General features: G+C 41.5%; 1 protein-coding gene across 1 annotated transcript in view; it reads left to right on the top strand.

Annotated features, from left to right (window-relative positions):
* LOC149771365 (uncharacterized) overlaps window positions 1–20,318 on the top strand; it is a 61,783-nt gene extending 41,465 nt beyond the window's left edge. The window contains exon 5 of the mRNA XM_089948548.1: window positions 16,731–20,318. Coding sequence (XP_089804674.1) covers window positions 16,731–18,233 — 1,503 coding nt within the window. The 3' untranslated portion in view covers window positions 18,234–20,318. The remainder of the gene's footprint in view (window positions 1–16,730) is intronic.
* The last annotated feature ends 2,597 nt before the right edge of the window (window positions 20,319–22,915 follow it).

The raw sequence follows: 22,915 nt of genomic DNA, 5'->3' as shown, positions 1-22,915 counted from the left end.
GGGGCAATCCATACGAATCAAAATGATCCACACATCCTTCATGAGGAATGTAGACGGCTACCCAGTGAGTTCCTGGGAGATGACTGTCGTCTGTGTTCATCACATAAGCTTGATGGTCTTGAAGTTTGCGGTGAGGTAGTTCATCTTTAGCACATACGACAGGATTCCAAGAAGAAGTGTACGAACTGTGGTTCAAAAGGTAATAAAGTTCCCAGGTATTCATTGTTTGTGTTGTTTTTTCTTCACAGGTGATAATAAGTGATCAATTCGATCCGGACATAATCTTGGAATTTGTCTGACATGTAAACAGGTATGAGCTCCGACTTCGTACCTGGTTCAAGAGAGTTTCGATGCGACGGATCTCCAGAGGCGTTAATGGACGACAAGAATGGTCACGCAAGCTTTTATACCACTTATGAAACACGTCTTCGTCTGAGATGAAACTCCAAGCTTTCTCCAAATACTCATCCAATTTTTCTTCTTGACTCAACAGCAGACATTTATCGTGTTGAATTTGACTGGGATGATCATTCTGACATCCATAGCAATCTTTCTTGATCAATTTCTTAATTTACTCTGACGGGTAAATAGCAAAACAGGAGACTAAATGTTCTTCTTGTTCTGGCCATCTGGACTTCATCATTATGACTTCTTCGTCTTTGTCTTGGCCTTCTCCTTCCATGGTCTACTCCAATTCCATGTCCAAAGTTTCTCCACTACGTAAAGAGAAATAACAGTCTTCCATGGCTTCTAATAGTTTAGAATGACTTCTCTCAAACTGTTGATTTCTAGGGTATTATCGAATTCGGCATACAGGATGACGTTGACTGTCTCAGTTAGAGCTTCTGCAAACTGAAGTTCCACTCGAATATGGCCTGATTTTAAAGGGTGGAAATGTCCATCGTCGCTGCCTTGGTCTGGGGTGAAATCAAAAGCCCACAAAGCATAGCCTCCTGCATAATCATCGTACGAAATACCGTGACTAGTGTTGATTCCTAACTGACCGGTGGCTTCATACAGGGACAAGTACGATCTCAAGCAATTCTTCTCGTCACCAAACTTAGGTTCGAAAGGTCGGGTACACATGGTCTTGCTATCGCGATTGACTTCGATTTTTGACACTTTGTAGTGCTTAAACTGGAATGGATTTTGATCGACGGCTCCGTTGAGTGCTGTATTGCTTACGATGCCAACGATTAAACGTTTGGGGGGCCCCGAGTGGCCGAGTGGTCTAAAGCGCTCACCGTTCCGGATCACTGCCATCTCACCTCTCTCTGCGTGGGTTCGAGTCCAAAGCTCGGCTAGCGTGGGTACGTGGGAAAGCCTGTCAGTAGCTTCTCGTGGGTCGGTCGTTCTTACCTGGGTTTTCCAGGGTTCTTCCTCCACCATTAATACTGGCCGCCATGTATAGACTATCTTGTGCTGAAAAATGGCGTTAAACCCTAGAACAACAACAAATTAAACGTTTGGGTTACTGTCCCTGGAACAGATGATCTTCGATCATGGATCGGAGTCCAGAGGCAACGGTGAAAATTTTCACTTCCACTCTTCGTATCGGATACTTGGCGGTCGTTCTGCTCAAAGTATGGCTGATGTCGTTTCCCACTTTAGGTAACACTTCCACACGACGCACGTAGAGCCTGGCTTCTTGGATGATGGTTTTGTACTCGGCAGCATTAGCCATCAAATGGAAAGCGGCACTGCTACGATTCAGTCTCAGGCGGATATCCACTCCGTTCAACAAATACTTTTTTGTAACCACATGTCCAAATGCAAACGATCCATCAGTTCTAAACTTCGCCCTTGCAGGATTTTCTTTCTACGGTCATTAAAGCCCACATTGTGAGGATTGTCAGCTGCTGTCAGTGCTGCGTCGTTAAACTTGTTCTCACCCGCTATGTCAGTTGTCCGTACCACGCAAGCATCCAGATGAGTATTCTTGGTTTCTTTTCCGTATGTCAAAAGATTTTCCAGGTAGGCACGATAAGGGTATGTATCCATGCTTCTATTGACCAGTTTGTTATTCAAGTACAAATCCTCTTCACTGAACAAGGAATGCATTAAATTATTGATAGGAGCTACTCTAGCATTGTCTACTGGAACAGTGTCGTCCGTTTTGATCACTTTGACTTTCAGGTACAAGTAACTGCTATACAGATCGATGTAATCTTCGGGCTGACCTTTGATTTCAAAACTCGATGGGAGCGGAGGCTGTCAAAGAGGAGACGGGATGAAATTCCACCCATTGGGATTCTTGAATCGTCATCATGGTGGGTGGCATGGCAAACATATCCATTTCCGACTTGGAATAGGCGCAAGACTCTCGGTACATCATTTTTCTGTTTCTTAATAATTTAATAACCAAAAACGTCTAAGTCTCGGACGATCCTTCTTTTCTTAGTCTTTCTAGCTTTAGACGTGTGAAGGCTTCTGAAGGGGTGTTTTCTTCGTCGTCTTTTTCTGCCTTGTCCTTGCTGTGTCTTCAGGGAAGCCGGAATGCCTGACTCGGTAGCGTGCAGGGCATTTATAGGCGTTTCTCGTCGGCCCAAAATGTCTTTGCCCGTTTTCAGCAAGACATTTTGCCTGCTCTCAAGAATGCTTCTTTTACGTTTTGCTTGTCAATGATGACATTTTGGAGAAATTCTTTCCCTTGCGTCAGTGCAGCATTTTTCAAAGCGTGCAGTCCTATTGTCTCCATCGGTTTCAACATGGGGGACACCAAACGAAAGGCCGATTTTAACATATCTCCTAAACCGTGTCCTCGCTGTCGAGCAACGTCTTGGTACACTGGATACATGACTTACGAGTCGTTAGAGAATCGTTTTCGAAAATGGAGTTTCACCGTGACTTTCCCTTTGGAGAATGAAATATTTTGTCCCAGATCTCCTTTTATAGCAATGTTGACAGTGTCCAAATAAGACTTGCTGACGGGTAAATGGTGAGGATGAACAAATTCGCGGTGAACGTGATAAGTGTTTCCACCTTCCTCGTCAGCGTTCTGGCAGAATCCACTTTGAAAGGAATGACACACACTAACGGTACGGAGGTGTGTCCCACTACATTGTACTCCACCACATCGGAGTACACAAAGATCAAATTCAGTCCTTGATTCAGTTCTACTGGGGAACGAAAGAACTTGGCAAAATAATCGTTGTCGGAAATGACTGGTAATTCGTTTTTTCTTGATCATTGCCATCCTCATCTCCATGTCCCCGCCCAACATGTCAAACAATTCAGGACAAAATAAAATAGATATTGTTTTACCCCCCTCAAATTTCATCAGGAAGCGACGAGCTACTTTATGATGCTCAAGAGTGACACTTTTTCTGACACTCTCCAGGGCTTTAACAAGCACGACATTAACCTGGAAGCAATGGTGTTCACAAAATGCTGTCCACTAAAACAATAGCAGGGGGAAATAAAGAAGTGATAGGTCGACGTTTGAGTTTTTGTGTTAGGGGTTTTCTTGTCATATTTTACATGGGTATCCAAGTACTGTTGCATTTGCATGGGTATTCAAGTACTGTTCCATTGAGAACTTGGGTCGGGTGAATGATTTCTACCAAAGCCACTTCCCAATGGGCTTCGTGATATAATTTGATAGACTGAGGTAATTTGGCCTTGTAACAGCACGAAGGGTTATTGGGACACACCTCCATGTAACTGTCACTGGGTAAGGTTAAGTAAAATTGGTTATGGTGGCTCATAATTCCAGAGTTCTCTGGCTGTCCGAGGGGTTACTGGAAGTCAGAGGAGTATTTCCGCCCAAAATGGGATTGTTATTGTTGTTGAAATGGTGACTGGCACTGGACGCAAGATTCCCGTTGTTCCCGTTCGAGGAGAATTTCAAGGATGGATTGGGAAGCAGGTAACCGATGCAACTGCTCAATAAAATGGTCCATAATTGTTTGTCTCCTTGTTGCAAACTCAAATTGGCAATGGCTGCACCGATGATACAATACACCACAAAGATTTGTCAGAAAAAAAGATTTGCGTTTTAAGTACACGTTCTCCACACCACACCCACAAGGGTTGTTTCTGTAAATCTTGCAGAGAATAACTGGGTGAAGGACTGGTCGCTGCAATGGTAGAGTCAGCTGAGTCTGTGTTAAAGGGCATAATGGTCACTTCCTTTTATAGTCGATGACTTGCAAAGCGTCGATCCAAGAACCAAAACTGGGTGGATATCCTTTCCAACGTACTTTGACTTCTTTGACACGTCGTTTGCCCATTTTACGGGTTCTGCGTATAAGAATGCTTTCGATGTCGTACACGTCATCTTCTTCACGTTGTAACTCGGGCAAGTAAATCGTTCTTTTTAACACTTCTCCGTTCATGTCTTCCAATTTATAGACGGTAGGATGCACTCTTCAATTGACACGAAATCATTCGGTGGTCCATATAGGTAAGTAACCTTTGTCAAAAGTGCGTTTGGTTTTGCCAATGCGTACCCAATCTCCTACGGTCAACACTTCACCTTTCCTGGGAACAGCCACCGTAGTGGACGTACCAAACAGGTGATCAGAAACCAGCACTTCGTTGTCCGGAGTCACCTCTTGCGGAGCACGTCCAATCCTTCGATGGTAAGATTGGTTGTACGCTTGCACCAGGTGCGGCAAGATGCCGATGTACTTAAGAGTGTGGTGAAGCGTAAAATATGTCCACATGCGTTCTTTTAAAGTGCGTTGAAAACGTTCCACGATGCTGGCTTTGGTTTCGGAATTCTCGGTGGTGAAAAAATGAATGTCACGTTTCTTTAATTCTTTTTGGAAAGCTTGGTTCAGATATTCGGTGCCTTTGTCCATTTGCCATCGAAGAGGGTGACGACCGCTTTGTTTCAACACCAGTTGCAGGGCTCGCACTAACTCGCTGCTCGATTTGGAAGTCAATGGCACGAACCAGGCAAATTTGGAAAAGACGTCGATGACACAAAACAAATATTTGTAGCCACGATAGTAACTGGCCAAATGAGAGACATCGGCTAAATCGTCTTGCCATTGATGATCGATGCCTTCCACTTGGGTGCGACATCTGGAAAACTTGAGTCGAATGGGTTTGTGTAAAGTGTATGTAGCCTGTTCTTGCAACCATCGTTGCACTTGAGTAGGTAAACGGAGACTTTTCAGTCGAGTTTTGGCAGCACGATACAATTTCTGAACTCTTCCGTAACCTGCAGGATGGGATGGATCGTAGTAAGTGCTGGCTAACACCTTCTCCATTTTTTGTGTTTGGTAATAAGTCACCGACTCTTCGATGATGCTACTTTGGACGGGGCGTAAGGGCGGTTTGGAAACGGATTTACGTCTCCGATGGGCCACGGGAGTAGAAGTCAAAGCTAGCGTTGGAGTTGGGAAAGGAATGGCTTTGGCCTTCTTTTTTTCACTTCTACTATCCCTTCATTCTTTTCACTTCTGTCGAAGGAGGAGTGGACATCATCTTTTAACCGAAGCTTTCATTACTTCTCGTTGGGGTGTAGGGGAAAGGGTCAACAAGGATGCTGCAATCTTACTAGAAATGGGAAATGCTGATGGTGTTTGAAAAACTTCTCGTATCTCTTCTTCCTCAGGCTTTCGTGGGGGTAGCGTTTCTCACGATCCGTGGGGATAATGGTGCTGGTGTGGTGATGGACTTTTCATCAAGGTCTTAAAATCTTTCAGAGGGGGTAGAGCTGTTTCGGATAAAGCTTACTGGTTAAAGAGTTGCAGTCGTTGCAAGAGTTGACCGTACTTTTGCGATTATTCTGTTTCGGACACATCGTGACGATCCATCAACGAATACAATTCGTGCTGTAACTGGGACATCGCGCTCAAATTGGGATTGGGAGGTAAATGCGGGGTTCGTTGTTCTTGCCAACGAAGGTATTCCATCCATCGTTTGTAAGGCACTAAAGCTAATTTTTGTCCTTCCATTTGATGTCAAGGGTCACGTCTGAGATCTTGGGACTCCAGAGGTCCTTTTTATCTTGCTCCCACGAGGCCTCCCAGCATTGGTTCCCAACACTCCTTTCAGCAAAGGTCCTAGCCAGAGAGGCAAAATTCCTCCACGCTGGACCAACATCTTCTTCTTTTGACGAATGGGAATTTTCTTTTGAACCATTTGGCGAAGAACGTGACGATGTTTGCCTAAACATTGTTTCTGGTGTTTCGACAAAGGGATCGTGCCTTTCAAGACGTTCAAAAAACATTCTCACATGGTGTAGATGACATCTTTGGAGGTCGTTTGAATGAATTTTTTTTTTTCGCATGGGTGGAGAAGCTTTGGACAGGACAGACAATATGTCCCCATGTTTGACTAAACGAGAAGGCAGTCCTTTCCTTTTCTTTCCTAAAGGTTTAGAAGAGGGATGTTTTCGGGGTGGGGGGGTGGGGTGGGTGACTTCTTTGCTTCTTGGTTCCGGGACACACACCAAAAAATACACTGGCGTCGATGACTAAGCACACGCCCGTTTATCTTTTTTTTACTAACGCTTCGTCAAAAAAGTGTCAGTGAGTTTTCCAGAATTGCCAACAAATCCTCCCCTTTGGTGACTCCTCTTTCTCTTTGGACTACGGTGTCTTTTCTTGCGGTAACGTCGATGCTTGACTAAGGGTTTTTTCGGATGACGAGACTGTCCTTTTGTCATTTTTTTTTCCTTTGTAGACAGGAGAATGACGATAGTGACGGTGTCTACTTCTTTGTGGTAACATCGTTGGGAGTTCAGGGGTACAATAAAACACTGATACCCCTGCTTGGTCTCAGACCTTTTTTATACTGGAACGCGTCGCCACTGATTGTCTTGACGTCGTATCAACTTGATGACAGGCATCACAAGTCCTGGAGGGGTTCGCAACGGACTAAATCGAGTCAGTTCTTGCTGGGACAAATCCAGTAAACTCTGTAACATGCCCGATCTCTCTTGAACTTTGATTTTGGGAGCAGGTACTTTGTAAGTCGCTGCCACTGCCACTAAAGAGGAGGGTCCCGCCACTTGAGAAGTTCTTCGAGACATGGGCTTCCATGGGGTCATTAACGGAGAAGCAGATGAATCTGTGGCTACCGGAGACGCGGTCACTGTCGTTGCATGCCGTGGTTTGCGAATCTAAGGTTGCGTCCTGGCCGAAGTGCCTCTCTTGCGACTAGTTTTCTGTGGACTTTTCTTTTCGGAGGACTTCTCTGTTTCTTTTTTTGAGGGCTTTTCTTTTTCCGGGGTGGTGACCTGGTCTGGACACCGTTGCTCTTTTTATATTCTTCTTGTTCGTTGCCTTTGTTCTTGGGGAGAACTTTGGGAGCATTAGGATTACATCTTAAGAGGGAGCAAATGATGACACCTCCTAGAATACCGCTCCCTCCAGGTTTCAAAAGATTTGCTTTTTGGTTTGAGTGTCGATGCGGGGATCGGCCAGTTGGGCTAAAGCTACTTTGTTTCTATCACAAAAGCGTTTGGCTTGATGAGGAATCTGAATGATGCCTTGCAGTAATTGACGTGCTGTCGCCGTAAACCATCGTAAGACTTCTTTGAGACTGGCTTCTAAAACACGAGCACGTATTTGTGGATTTTTCTCGCGACTTATGCCAAAGAAGGCACTAATCAATTTGACGGGAAGATGAGACTGAAGGGACGTCATGTTGACGCTGTGTGAGACAGACGAAAAGTGTCCGAGGTTTTTATAGATTTTGGGGGGGGAGGGTAAGTCGAGAACGGAAACGTGTACAGGACAGGCCCTCCGTCTTGACACCAGTGGTGAAACAAATGGGCACGAAATCGCAAATCATCGGGGGTAGTGGGTTTCAAATCGACGAGTAAATATGCGCGTGGAGTTTGAGTGGCTTCGTCGTACGCCTGAGTGAGCCAAGGCGTTCCTAATTGTTTGGCTAAGACTTGCACTTGCGATTTATCGCGAGGGCTTTTAAACAAGACCACGTAATGAGCATTGAGACTGATGGTGCGATGGGCTTTACTTTGTTGAAACAAAGTGTGAGTGATGTAAACGACACTGGCATTACGATGATGCCCTTTGCGCGTGAACCACAGTTTAATTTCTTCTTCGTCTTCTCCTAACATGTCGTCGAAAATGACCAAATGGGTTTGACGAGGAACCGCGAGGTCCAGCAATGAGCATGTTAAAGGTATGGCGAAGATATAAAACCTCCCAAATGGCACGATCTAAGTGTTCATCGATAACTTTGAAAGTGGAGGAAGAGGAGGCAGAGACAGTAGAGGTAGCCATTGTGTCAGGAATGTCACTTGTGACACGAAGACAGACAAGAAAAGAGTTTATATATTTTTTCAGGACACGTTTATTGATGTTTTTTTAAAAATAAACACGAAAGACTAAAATACATAAAAGCCAAAGGCTTTTGTACAACGATAACATGCACATGAAAACGATCAAAGTGGAATAGAAACAAGTCTCTGTACAATATGTTTGGGGTAACCAAGATATCTTAGAGACAGAGTGTAATGTTCTGACAGGTTCTACAGGGGGTAATGTCACACAAGTGGCCTCCCGAAAGGGTCTTTCAGGAATGTCCATGACAGTCCTGTCCTCGGTGACGGGTTTTTCTGGTACTGTCACTAACACAGGTTGAAAAGCGACTTTTTTCCTTGGACGTTGGAAGGAAGGATCACAACTCTCGAGCATACTGGGCCACTTCTTGGGTCCAAGCCTCAAAACCCCATTTTTTTCCAGTCACGGACATATGTCCAATGCGGGTGTAAGTCACAAGCTACACACACATCGTCATACACATCTTCGGTAGCTAAAAGTTGACGAATCTTTTTTTCCCATAGAGGTCGAGAAGTATCCAAATGAAAAGGTAAGGCTTTGAGCAAAATGAGTCTCTCGTGACCATTTAAAGGCACCGTTTCATGTTGGATTGGAAAGTACTGTTCGTAAAGATTCCACAAGGAAACGGCTGGTAAACGAAATCCCAGAAAACAAGTCAGTAAGACACACACCACACGTCGACCAAAATTCAACGGAAATTAAGTTTTGGTAATCTTCCACGGTTTGAATAGTGTCATTGATTTCCTTCCACGGAATCTATTGAATCACTTGTGATAAAAGCCTTTGCATGGCAACCTGTTTTTATACCCTCTTTTCTCGGAAGTAATAAATGTACTTTCTACCCAGAGATATTCGTTCTCCAGTAGGGAATCTATATGCTCCAAGCTCCAACCTACAATCTTCTGATGTAAACGGTCTAAAGCGGAATAATAGGGTGACATCGAGAGGAGTTTGCTCAGGGCTGGATGACATTTGTAGGGTTGTAGACGTGAAGGTTGACATCCACAATGAAAACCAGTAAAGTGTCCACGATAAGGAGCGCCATCGCTTTCGCATCCGTCAAATTTGACACGCACAGCATCACTTTCCATAGGTGTAGTGGTAGTAGTAGTAGTTGTGAGAACAAAGTTCCCATGATGCTTTACTGCATCACTGAAGTCACAGCGTACAACATCACTCTCATCGCAAGACACAGGATCGTAGTCCGCTACGCAATTACAATGGCAACCACATGGACACTTACAGTTTCCTTCCTGACATTTTCCGTTGCAATGCATGGGTCTTATCTATCCATTACCAGTCACACTATGGGAAGGTAAATTGTTTTTACAATCCCCGAACTTGAACTATTTCTCTTTCAAAGGATTCATCCTGTTCGCTTGGTCTTGGTAGTCACAATGAACTATCGATCTTGCACATTGTTCCTTTTTATATGCTGACCAATCTTGACGTGATCGTACAGCAAAGTGAAGTGGTTGGAAAGCCGCACTCGCTTCTGGTACACGATTTGATAGACTTTTTCCAAGGGTCGACTGACGCTTTGGTGAGAGGGGTAAACGTACAATCTTGTTCGGTTGGTAGGTGGTCACTTTAAAGTTTCCATCCTCTCCAGATTCCAAGGCTTCTTTCACTACGCCAAAGTTCACCACTTGACTGGTGCGATAATTGAGAGTCAATCCTTTAACTTTACACTCCGTGTGCACTTCTCCTTGTTTGTCCCGGTATTCGTAGCCGTAACTTTTAGGAAAGCCACTAGCGAAACTTAAAATCTTCTCGTCGCGGTGTTCGTCTGTACAGGCTCCTAAACGGTCTCCTTCGATGTCAGGGTGATGCTGACCTATGCAATCGATGTAGATACAACTGTTCGTGTCAAAGTACATGACGCTACCCCCTAATAGTTCTAAAGCTTCGTACAATTTTAAGCGAGCATGGGCTGTTACGTAGGCAGCAATGATGACATTTCCAAATTCGTCGGCTTCTACAGAGTCCAGGTCTTCTTCGTAATTGACCAAGATCAAATCCTCACGAACGACGTCCACGTGTTTCATGTATTTGGTTTTGTCGTGAATCATCTAGAAGTAACTGGAAGGTTCTGTCAAATACTCCTTCTTGGGTAAACACGGTCGTTGTGCCATTTTACCTCACAAGCAATTTAACATCACTTTGGCAAACGATCGCCTGCCTTCTTTTTTCTCGATGTGGTCTAAAGTGATGCCTTCTTGTTCCCGGTATTTCTCTTTGAATGTCTCTTGGTCTTCGGGAGTGTGGCACAAAGAAGGATAGCCGCTGGCTTCTTGTTTCAGTTTCAAAAAGGCATCCACGCCGTCAACCAAAATGCCTTTCTGAATTGGGTCAACCTTGTGGTATTGCTGTGTCTTGGGAAAGTGGTAAATTTCGCATACTTCTAACAGTTGGTATCCCAGGTCCAGAGCTTTGAAAATTTACACGCTGACCCACGTTCCCGTCAAGGTGCGTTCCTCCTGGGTGTGCTGACAAGGTTGATCTTGGTTGCACGTTTCGGCACATGTACGGCACAAGGGAAACATCAGTTTGCCATTGCAATGGTGAGGTAACACGGGATGGTACAAGTCGGTGGAAGGCAAGACTTTGCACTTGATTAAACCATCGTATTGTCGAATGTTGGCCAGGTCGATGTGTTCTGTCAGCAATTGCTGGTGCCCTGCAGGAAAGCGACAATATTTGCACACGTAAGGATACAGCGAACACACGTATAAGTATTTGATTTCTTCTCCTTTCTCTTCGTCGGCTTGGTACAGCAAACAGGTGGCATTGGTCCTTCCTCCGTATAAACTATCCCTCGGGTTCAGGGGGTCCACCCACTAGTAACTTTCCAGGATGCGTTTAAACTTGGGATCGGTTTTCAAACGGTGATCGTACTCGTGTTCCCACATTTCGACCACTTGGTGTCCTTGCTGTTCTAACTTCAATCGTCGCAGACAAGTGGCCTGGTACAAGTCTTCCATGGCTCGTTGTAAAAACTGGTTTTTAGTGCCACGATCAGTTTAACAGACCGGACAACCGTGAAATAAGCAGCCGTTAAACTCGTACATGATCTTGGGGTTTTCTAAGTCCCAGCCATCCACCGAATACGTTCCAATGGTCGTTTGAGGACTGATGACATCTAGGGTGTTTTCGGGCATGAATCGTTGTATGTACACTAAGGAACACGCTTTGACAATGGTGCAAGCTTCTTTCAAAGGATCGACCCCTCCGTGTTCTATGAACAGTTCTCGAAATTTTCCAGAGCAACGCCGTAAAATGTCCACGACGGAACGACAATACTTTAACATTTCTTCCTGAAAGTCGAAGGGATCTGAGGCGTGAGCGTGGTACCAAGCGTAGAAAGCTTCTCGTTGTTCTGTACGCATGTTGTCGGGGTCGTAGTCTTTAGCCTCAGGCAAATGGGGTAGAACGGCATGTTGATTGGCTTCGGTATTGAAAAAGTGAGGAAAATAACCTTTAGCCATTTCTGTCATTCCAAACGTTTTAGGCATTCGACTCAAAGGCATGGCCAAGTCGCTCATCAAATCTTTAAACTGTACTTGTCCTACTTGCATGGGAATGATTTTGGCTCCATTCAAAGTCACTTTAGGACGTGCGGTACCTTGTTCCGTATAGTATCTCAAAAGAAACTGTCCATCGTATCCCGAGAAATTGTGGGCCATCACCGTGGTATGGCAGTGACAATCTCCGTAACGTTCCATGTCCTCTTGGCTTCACGTCTCGTCCATGGGGTCTAAAACCCATTGGGCGAATTCGGCTAGCGCATTCTGTCCTCGAAATATTTTTTCACGTCCTCCAGGAATCTTACTGCACTGAGGGCAATGCACTTTTCGCAGGCTCGATGAGCCACGCCGAAATTAGGAATGTAAATGCCAGTCTCTTTCATGCATTCGAAATCACAAAAGATGAAATTCCCTTTCTTCTTGTCATCTTCCTGTTGGGATTGGTATTTTTGAATGTAACATTGGTGTTCCAAGTCCACGATTTGGTGAAAAATGTGACATCGTTTCTTTCCTGAACATACGTGTGCCTAAGCATTATTGGTAAGTATGCCTTGTCCACACGTACCACACAATCTCAGCAGTTGACAAGCACATTTCTGCTGTGAACCTTGTGTCTTCAGATGTTGCTGGTAACAGGTAGGGCTGACAAACGTTCGCTGACAAGCAGGACGATGCACTCGTTCTTATCCTCCGTCCAGACAAGGTTGAAAGGTCAAGCATCCTGAGCATTTCGAACCACAATACTTGTCTTGCTCTCGATTGTTATAGCCATAGTCACATTTCTCACAATAATAACTGTATCCCAAGAATGCGGTGATACTCGTAATGGTATCGAAATGTTCATTGTGATAATAGACGTGAATGTATTTTCCATCCTTAAAATCTTGGCCTTGAAACAAGAGAGGCCCAAGCACTTCTTGAGGGTGCACTTTTCAAGGTGTAGCGTGGAGCTAGGACGTCTTGCAATTTTTGCATTTCAGGAATGCCACAGAGTGTGTCTTTGGACAGGCCTGCTTGTTGTAGCAGGAGTTCTGCTTCATTTCGTTGTTTGGCTCGGTCGGATTGTCGAATATTTTTCCAGGCTCTTTTCCATTCTAACGTGTCGTTCTTGTTGGCATACGTTCATCCCACCACGATGTCACGGGATAAACACATGTGGTCTTGCGTGTTATTAATTTGGACAATGCTACGCTAAATGCTGAGAAGGTCGTCAACCAATAACACTTTTCTGCGTTGTCCGGTCCCCTCTGGGAGAGAGACGTGAGTCATGAACAGTGTCGCTTTTCCGTCGGTGATGTGAAATTAGTCATTAGATTGTTGCTCGTGTTGTATCTTGTCCACGACTTTGGAAGGGGTCAATTCTACTGGGCTACTAAATTCGATCCAAACAGGGGATTTCAAACCGTCATGATGAATGGAAAGTCTCAAGCGATCGTCTTCTTTGGCTTGACATTGGTGTTTCAGTGTGGTTAACAAAGAATCCCACACCTCGGTGATGAAGCCCTCTGCTTTCTTCAGCGGTACGTCGGTTTTGAAATCTTTAAACTTCACCCTGTAAGTGAAAGCAGTGGTTCTAAATTTTCTAGAGGAGCACTTTTCCATCTCTCGAATGTGATAGTAATTTTTAGTGTTTACTAAGGGTAGTGAACTTTGACTGGATGTAGAATCGCTGGGTCTGGTTTCTGGTTCACTCATGTCATCTTCAAAATCACTGGCATGAATTTGTGCCAAGACATCAGCTATTGTACGAGGCGATAAATCAGGTTTCGGCCTCTTATTTTCTTCTTTCTTCTCAAATGGATGCGATCGTTTCATCTTGACTGCAAAAAGTCAAATGACTACATTTTAAACACCATAGGTCACTTTCTATCCATGGCAGATCAGCGTATATATAAAGGGTGTGTGTCTTGCCTTCCCATATTTATTTCACTCTCAAACCGAGCAGAACGATGGAAGAACCTAAACAGATCGAACTTTTGATCAGAGCTTTGCCAGGGGTCATCAGAAAATTTTCTTCAGACAATCCGACGGACTACTCACTCTCCTTTCGAGATAAAAGTCAAGATACTTGCTGTATCTGTAAGAAGAAAGGGCATTGGCCTTCAGAGTGTTCAGACCGTCAAAAAAGCAAAGCAGGGGCTAGAAGAGACAAAAGTCAAGATACCTGTTATCATTGTCAAGAAAAAAGACATTGGTCTTCAGAATGCCCTAAGAAACAAGAGGAACAAGAAGAAGAAGAGAGGGATTCTGGAGAGGAAGAAGAGGAAGAACACAGACACGTGAAGAAACAGAAACAGGGGAAGAAAAGAAGAAGGGGAGAAAATGAGGAAGAAGTGGAGGAAAAAGTATGAAAGTGAAGAAATTGAAAAAACAGAGAGAGTAAAGGCAGACACAGAAGAAGCCTAAGAACTTTTTGTTATGTTGTGATGTGAATTGGATTGTAAAATTTGGACCAGAATACAATAAGTATAAAACGTAAGTGTCTCTTGGTTTTAATTGTTAGAATAAGAACATACACTCACACACTCATACATTCACCCATACCATAGGGGTAAAAAGGGCTTTTTTGAGTTTTAATTGATATTGGCAATTGAAATATTATCTCTTTTCGAGAGAAATTGGTGGTCCTGAGAAGGGTCTTTGGGTATTTGTTGGTCTAAACAACAAACTTAGGGATGGGAAGCAATCAACTTTAACTGCCTTAAGCCTTTGCCACGGCCAAGGCCTACTTCTGGTTTGCCTCCTGTCGATGATGCTTTGGTACTTATCACTAAGGATGGTACGGCAGGAGTAGTCAAAGGGGTAGGCTGTTTATCTCGGGAAGGTCTTTTTCTCTTCGGTCGTAATAAAGAAGTCTGATACATTTTTTTTTCAGACTTCTTAACTCTGCTAAAATGTCTAAAAGTATCGTGACAGTTTGATTTTCACTACCTTGTTTCTTCGCTGCTTCTTCTTCTTCTTGTCGTTTTCTTCTTACCTCTTTTTCTAGCTGTTGTTGAAAAAGAAAAGCTTGTTCTGCTTCCTTTTGCTGCTGTATAAATTTTTCCAATTCTTCTTTCCGTCTCTGTTTAAAATTCTCCACGTGTGGTAAAGAAGGAGAAGGTGGCGAAGGTAATGGTTCAGGAACAAATTCTTGCGAAAGAAAATCGACAAAAATCCCAATTAAAATTAGCCTCTTCTGGAAGCAGGTTCGTGTTGACTTGGGTATCGTTGCTATTCCATCGCTTTTCATCTCCACGGCTGGTGCACCCCACGGTGTCGCATGGACTGACTGCGCACAAACGCTAGCGCCTCTATATAGAAGATGTGACGTCACACACTGCTCTCTTCGGATTGACCGTGTGGTGACTGAATTCTGTAACGCGTGTTTGGATTGGTCAACCAACTCAATCCATTTCGATCCTCCTTCCTTTATAAATAACCGCAGTTCGCTGCATTCGATTACCTGTTCTCGTCACAAGATGTGGACCAACGTAGAGTCCTCTACTCTCGTATCGTCAATGCTGTTCCGTACAGACTTACCCATGTATGTCAGATCATCGTGGACCATTGTTATAATCACGGATACAAGCGTTTGGAAAAGAAGAATTTATGTGGAGAGAAGGCTGTTTGAAGAGGGTTCTGATTTACGGACTAGAAGTCAGACAAAGTTTCAAGAAAAGAAGACCTATGCGATGGCCTCTGTGTAATGTTAACATAAGCCCAAAGGCCCTTTTCAGGGTCCCTCATTTGCCTCGAAAAGAAATGACTTTCTTGCCTAACCCCAAATACTTTTTTTGTAAATGTTGTATCCGTGCTTTGTCTCTTGTCTATGTTCTCTCTGTACTTGCCGCTCTTTGCTCAGTCCTGTGACGTCACCTCCCCTATTTGCAACAGATATAGACTAGTACATAAGGCTTAAGCATGAGTCAGAAAATTGCTTGTGTTACCAATCTCCCATACCGTGACGTCAGACGCTCTCTTTCCTTTGTCCCTATACAGACCCAATAGTCCCCATGTTCCATTTCCCTTGAGGTTACAATGGCCCAAGGTGTGCTTCAAAGTCTTGACGCTATACAGGCCCAAGGGGGGGTCTGTAATGCTAATTCCCATTGAGGCTATAAAGCTTGAGGCTATACAGGCCCGGGGGTGGGTGGGTCCGTAATGTATTTTCCCATTGAGGCTATATCGCCCCACTTTACTACTAACAGTTAAACTGTCTTGAAATCAGTAATATTTCAATAATAATAATAATAATAATAAATTTAAATTTTTGCCCACATTGCATTCAACATTCATATAAAGTTAGATAATAATTGTTTCTAATTTGTAATCTTATTATTCATCGATTTCCACATTAATTACATTTGTGTGTTTTATTTAATCATTAGATCCTTTTGTTTATTGGTGAAATATTCGGCCAGTTAAAGCGTGGATATTCCCTATCAGAGGTAAATTGCATTTTATGTTTATGTGCATGTTACCATACGTATGTCAGGCAAGTACCGCGATAATATAGAGTAGATTCCCACCCCCCACCCCCTTTGGTAGGTTAATCTGGGCCAGTGATTCTGTTTTATTTACATTTATGCGCTTCGATAGACAAATTTTTTTTTTATAGGAATAGAAACAGGGAAAATCATAGAAACTTTTAAAATTATAAGTAAGCAGCAATAGCAAAACAGTTTTAATATACACCGATAAAAACATTAACTACCGCAATAATCCAGCGTTCTAGACTACTGGAGATGAGCCATTCAAATGTGAATTAGACTGTGATGGAATATTTACGTGCAAGATAATTTGAAGAGGAACAATGGAACACATAAGTAAAATGAACCAGTCTAACGTGAAAATTATGGTAAAATGTTCAAGCAGAGCAATGATTTTAAGTAACATGGGAATGTTGTTGTAGTTGTTGTTGTAGGGTTTAACGCCATTTTTCAACACACGATAGGCCAGTATTAATGGTGGAGGAAGAACCCAAAACATGGGAATGAAAGATATGATACAGAGTGGAGACAAATCATTCAAATGTGATTTTTGTGCAAAAGTGTGTAATGGGGAAGATGAGTTGAAGAGCCACAAAAGAATACATATTGCAAATAAACCATTTGAATGTAAAATCTGCCATAAAATTTTCAACCAACGTGGTCATTTAAAACAGCACATGAGAATACATAGCGGAGAACGTCCATTCAAATGTGAAGTTTGTGATAAACGATTTACACACAATAATTTAAAACGACACATGAGAATGCATACTGGAGAAAAACCGTTCAAATGTGAAGTGTGTGAGAAACTATTTAGTCACAATAGGGGTTTAAAGGAGCACATGAGAATACATACTGGAGAAAAACCATTCAAATGTGAAATTTGTGAGAAAATGTTTACCCAGAATAGTTGTTTAAAGGAGCACATGAGAATACATACTGGAGAAAAAACATTCAAATGTAAAATTTGTGAGAAAATATATACCAAGAATAGTTGCTTAAAGGTGCACATAAGAAAACATACTGGAGAAAAACCATTTAAATGTGAAGTTTGTGAGAAAATGTTTACACGGAACGGTGAATTAAAGGTGCACATGAGAATACATACTGGGGAAAAACCATTCAAATGTGAAGTTTGTGAGAAAATGTTTAAACAGAATGGTGAATTAAAGATGCACATGATAAAACATACTGGAGAAAAACTATTCAAATGTAAAATTTGTCAGAAAATGTTTACCCAGAATGCTTATTTAAAGGTGCACATAAGAAGACATACTGGAGAAAAACCATTCAAATGTGAAATTTGCGAGAAAATGTTTACACAGAAGGGTGCATTAAAGATGCACATGAGAATACATACTGGGTACAGACCATTCAAATGTGAAGTTTGTGGGAAAATGTTTACACAAAATAGTATTTTAAAGAGGCACATGAAAATGCATACTGGAGAAAAATCATTTAAATGTGAAGTTTGTGGGAAAATCTTTGCACAGAATAGTAATTTAAAGAGGCACATGGAAATGCATACTGGAGAAAAATCATTTAAATGTGAAGTTTGTGAGAAAATCTTTACACAGAATAGTATTTTAAAGAGGCACATGAAAATACATACTGGAGAAAAATCATTTAAATGTGAAGTTTGTGGGAAAATGTTTGCACATAATGGTGATATAAAGAGGCACATGAGAATACATACTGGAGAGAAACCATTCAAATGTGAAGTTTGTGAGAAATGTTTTATGCAGTATGGTAATTTAAAGACGCACATGAGAATGCATACTGGAGAAAAATCATTTAAATGTGAAGTTTGTGGGAAAATGTTTGCACATAATGGTGATATAAAGATTCACATGAGAATACATACTGGAGAGAAACCATTGAAATGTGAAGTTTGCAATAAAATGTTTAGGCATAATAGTGCACTGAAAAAACACATGGTCATGCATGGTGTTGATATTAGTGAATAAACAGTCAAAGCATAAACATATCAGTTTTATTTCCTAAGATTTGATTTAAATAGTAATTGTGATTATTGATTTCTGTATATTATTATTATATATATATATATATATATATATATATATATATATTGGCATATGTGCTATTAAGTATGATTGTTAATTTTCTTGAGGGTGGGATGCAGGTTAGAAAATATCGTGACCTCAAATACCTTGAGAGAAATGGTCTTCACAATGCCCAAAGAATATTTTTTAAACAGGGAAAGGACAATGGATTTTGAAAAGCCACAAGCTGAGGATGAAGTTCTGTGTACAGGAATGGACATTGTGTTTTTACTGGTATTTAGACACAATGTTGAAATTGCGGTGCAATACATATCAAAAGAAATTAATATTAACTTGTGTTTATTTGCCTCTTCTTTCAATGAAAACTTATTTTCCAAGATCAGTGGATGATGAAACGTGTAACAAGGATTGCCTTTGGGTCAACTTGTCTCCTTATTGGAGATAGTAATGTCATTATAATGACATCCTTATCTGACATCCTGGGGAGGGAAAGATTTAAGTACTTTGTCATGGAATGGAAATGACTTAAAAATCATCTTGGAGGGCCTCCAGATGTCACCACAGACAACACTCATACAATCCAACATTCTGCAGTAAGAAATAACACTTATTACAAAAAGGGTGGCATTAGTGCTATTAAGGATGATCGTTAAATTTTCTTGATGCTAGGAGATGGGTTAGAAGTATATTATGACCTCAGATAGCTTGAGAGAAATGATCTTCACAATAGTCCCAAAGAATTTTTTTTGAGACATGCCAAGGGCAATAGATTTTGAAAAGTCACAAGAGGAAATTCTGTGTACAGTAATGGACAGTTATTTTACTAGTATTTAGACATAATGTTGAAATTGCTGTACAATAAATATCACAAGAAACTAAAATTAACTTGTGTTTGTCTGCCTCTGAAAATATTTCACAGGAAACAATGCTATTCTTCATATTCTGATGTCAGCCTTTGATCACTTGCTCCAGTGTTCAGATAATTTATCAAACAGTGTCCAAGGGCAATCCACTTTTAAAGGGCAACTGGGGATCTCAGCCAATAATGGAGTTGGCCAATAACAAAGTTGTGCCAGTACCGTTGGGACCCATGCAAACTTAATTGATCTTGTTTGCCTTAGTAACACTTGTTGCTGTTGAACAATAAATAGCAAACTATGTTCATTCTGGAATAATGTTTGTATTCTTTTCATTATGTTTGGCTTGGTTACACATGTTATTGAACATGACGGATTCGAATGAAACATGTTACTTACTAATTAGTTAATCATTAATTATTATGCAAACTTTAGGGGTTGGATATTTTGTAAATGGGTATTTTGAGTAACCCAAAATATAAATGAATTATTATTTAATCTGCTGAAATATTTATCTAATGAACTTTTGTCCACGATTGTGGATTGTAAGGGTCATTTATATATGACATGACATGGTTATTTTCATCCATGATTGTTAATTTTGAGATGATGTTTAAAGCATTAATTCATAGCTATTTTTTGCCCATCACTGTAGGTTGTACTCTAAGATAATAATCATTTGTAAACATCTTGTTTACTTCAATTTCTTTTCAGGACAAAGTGTTTCCATTGAAAATAGATATACCTGATAGTTGTCATGTTGTTTACTAAACTTTAAGTAAAAGTCCTTACCTTGTTTACAGGTTAGAATGTTCTGGAAATGAGGTTTTGACCCACATCATGTTCATTTTTATTATCAGTGGATGAATTAAAGAGAAATTATTAGTTCTACTTTAAGTATCTAATATCACTGATGACTTCAGATATGATTTGATAGGAACATGCTCATTGAAATTTTGGGTTTAATCACTATTATTGTGAATTCATTCAAAGAGATTCAGGATTATATCATTGGGATACATCAAGACCATTGATACATCAGCACATTCAAAATTTGAATTCATCTGGATCACTCTGTACATTTTTTTTTATACTTTTGATGGAATATTTTGGATTTAGTTCAAAATACTGTGGATTCCTTTTAAGTCTTCACTTTTATATTCAAGATAAATTATTTGCTGAATTTTGCAGAAGTTGTTTGTTTTACTTTATTCTGTTACTTAGCTTAAGATCGGTGCGTGTATGTGAGAAACCTGCCAGTAGTTTCCCCATGGGTAGGTGGTTCTTACTAGGGTCCTCACAATTTCTTTGTCCACCAGTTTTACTTGCTTGTGTGAATAGCCTGTCTTGTGCTGAGAATTGGCATTAAATCCAAAACAACAACAATGACTGCAATCATATTCATAATAGCCAGTCTCTCAAGAAATCTAAAACAAGTCATCTCCAGTCTCCTAATTACATGATGTAAATTATACAAGAGAGAGAGAGAGAGACTGAGTGTAAGAAGAAAATAAGAGAGAGACCTCCTTGGGTTATATAGTGACAAGATTGATAGTGACAATGGGAAATTACATGACATGTAAGGTTACGTCACGGTACTGACGATGAGCAACAATGTTGCAAGGAGCTGACCTCAATCGGGACCAAAGAGCAGGAAAAAACATAGAATGCTTGACGCGAATGGACCTGACGAGCACAGACAGAGATAACACAAACAGACATTATACAAACAACTATACAGCAGCACTAACAAAAATTGAGGCAAGAAAGCAAATCTTTTCGAGGCATATGAGTGGCCGTGAAAAGGTCCGTTGGATTCTTCTATTTTCTCCAGTTGTTCCACCAGCTCCTCACTTTCCCACTTTCTTCTTCATTTCTTTATCTGGCATCCAGTCAGGATGGCCCATTGATCTAAATTTTTCCTATGTCTTGATCCAGTTGTTATTGATTCTTTATAACTCTTCTTTTTTCTTTCTTTTGTCTTGTTCCTTTGTCTCCTTTACCCATGTGTCTTTAATTTCTTCATCTCCTCTTTCAGTACCTTTCTTATGATTTCTTGAATTTTTTAGCTGGCCCAGTCCCCACTTTACAAAGGACCACTCAGTCCAATACAATGTCTCTTCTAGAAAGCACCTGACTTTGATTACATTGTCAAGTGCGTTCTTCAAACTTCCTACTCTCACATACAGAGGTTGAATCGATCTTATTTTTTCCACTTCTTCCTCAATCATTCCTTGTACAAGGTCTCTGGCTAATTTCAAACTGGTCACGAAATCTACGCAACTAGGATACTTTAATTCCTTTTCTAGCTTTTCCATCACGTAAGTGATAGCCATCATCCAGTACCATTAGTTCTTTAACTCTTTGAACAGCTATATGGACATTTTCTTTTATTCTGTGTAGAATGACGAACCCGTTGACTTTATATTTGTCAAGCACGGACGTGAATGAAAACATTCCCTACACTCACTTCACATATTATCTACTATCCACACAAGGGAAGGAGCGAAAAAACAAACCTTATTATACTATCAACAAAACCAAATATACTATCCACAAACGGAAGAAGAAAATCGAACCCAAAATATACTGTCAATATCCACAATATACTATCCACACAGAGGTCAAGAGCAAAAACAAACCAAAATATACTATCCACACAGTAGAAGGAGCAAAAACCAACCATGCATATACTATCCACAGACGCGATAGTTCTTGTTGGGTTTAACGCCATTTTTCAGCACGATAGGCTATACATGGCGGCCAGTATTAATGGTGGAGAAAGAACCCGGGAAAACCCCGGAAAGAACCACCGACCCACGAGAAGCTACTGGCAAGCTTTCTCAAATACCCACATTGGCTGAATCCGAGACTCGAACCGGCGCAGACAGAGGTGAGATGGCAATGATCCGTAACGGTGAGCGCTTTAAACCACTCGGCCACTCGGGGCCCCCCACACACGCGAAGAAGAAAAAACTAACCCTAATATTTACTATCCACACACGAAGAAGAAAGAAACAAACCCAAATATACCATCCACACAAAAGGGAAGGTAAAATACCACACACTCTACTATCCACACAAATGTACGCGAATGCTTACAAACCCCCAAAATCTACTATCCACACAAGCTTATGCTCACTTATGCAAACACACTCTACTATTCACACAAACGTACATGAGCTCATACAAACACACACAATCAGTAAATGAGTGTTTATAATTACACTACTCCACATTCACACCAAATACAACTTGAACAGTCTCTTTTCTAGAGCACTAAGGTAGCCCTTAGAAGGGCTGTTATTTGTGAACTCCAAATGCAGCTGGCTAATACCTGCACCTTCGATGCCGAGAACCACACACGCAGCGCCTACGCAAATCTTCCTCCCAGTTCAGTCTTGCTCTTGGGAGCGCAGAGGCTGGTTGATTGGCTTCAGACTCCCAATCTTCCGTTTGTGGAATTCCGAAGTATTCTTGTCTTCTATGTCACATCCGTGAATGACGACGTTGTGGTACTGCTAGTGTCTGCGGTAATGATACAGCTTGTGGTACTGCAGCTGGTGTTTCTCGTGGATCTTGTGCATGTGGCTGTCGTGCTGTTGCTGGTACTGTTTGTAGAGGCGTCCTCACCTCAGACTTGACCTCACACAAAGGTCTTAGCATGAGGTGAAGAAGGATTCTTTTTTCCTTATCTTTCTTATTTTTCGTCTTCTCTTCTTCTATTTTCACTTCCTCTTCAATCGACTTTATAGCCAGCTCATCCAA

The sequence above is a fragment of the Sinohyriopsis cumingii genome, unplaced genomic scaffold, assembly GCF_028554795.1.
Source record: "Sinohyriopsis cumingii isolate HCF-2022 unplaced genomic scaffold, ASM2855479v2 utg001923l, whole genome shotgun sequence".
NCBI lineage: Eukaryota > Metazoa > Mollusca > Bivalvia > Unionida > Unionidae > Sinohyriopsis > Sinohyriopsis cumingii.
Note: the sequence above shows the minus strand (reverse complement) of the source record. Positions and strands in the feature narration are given on the sequence as shown.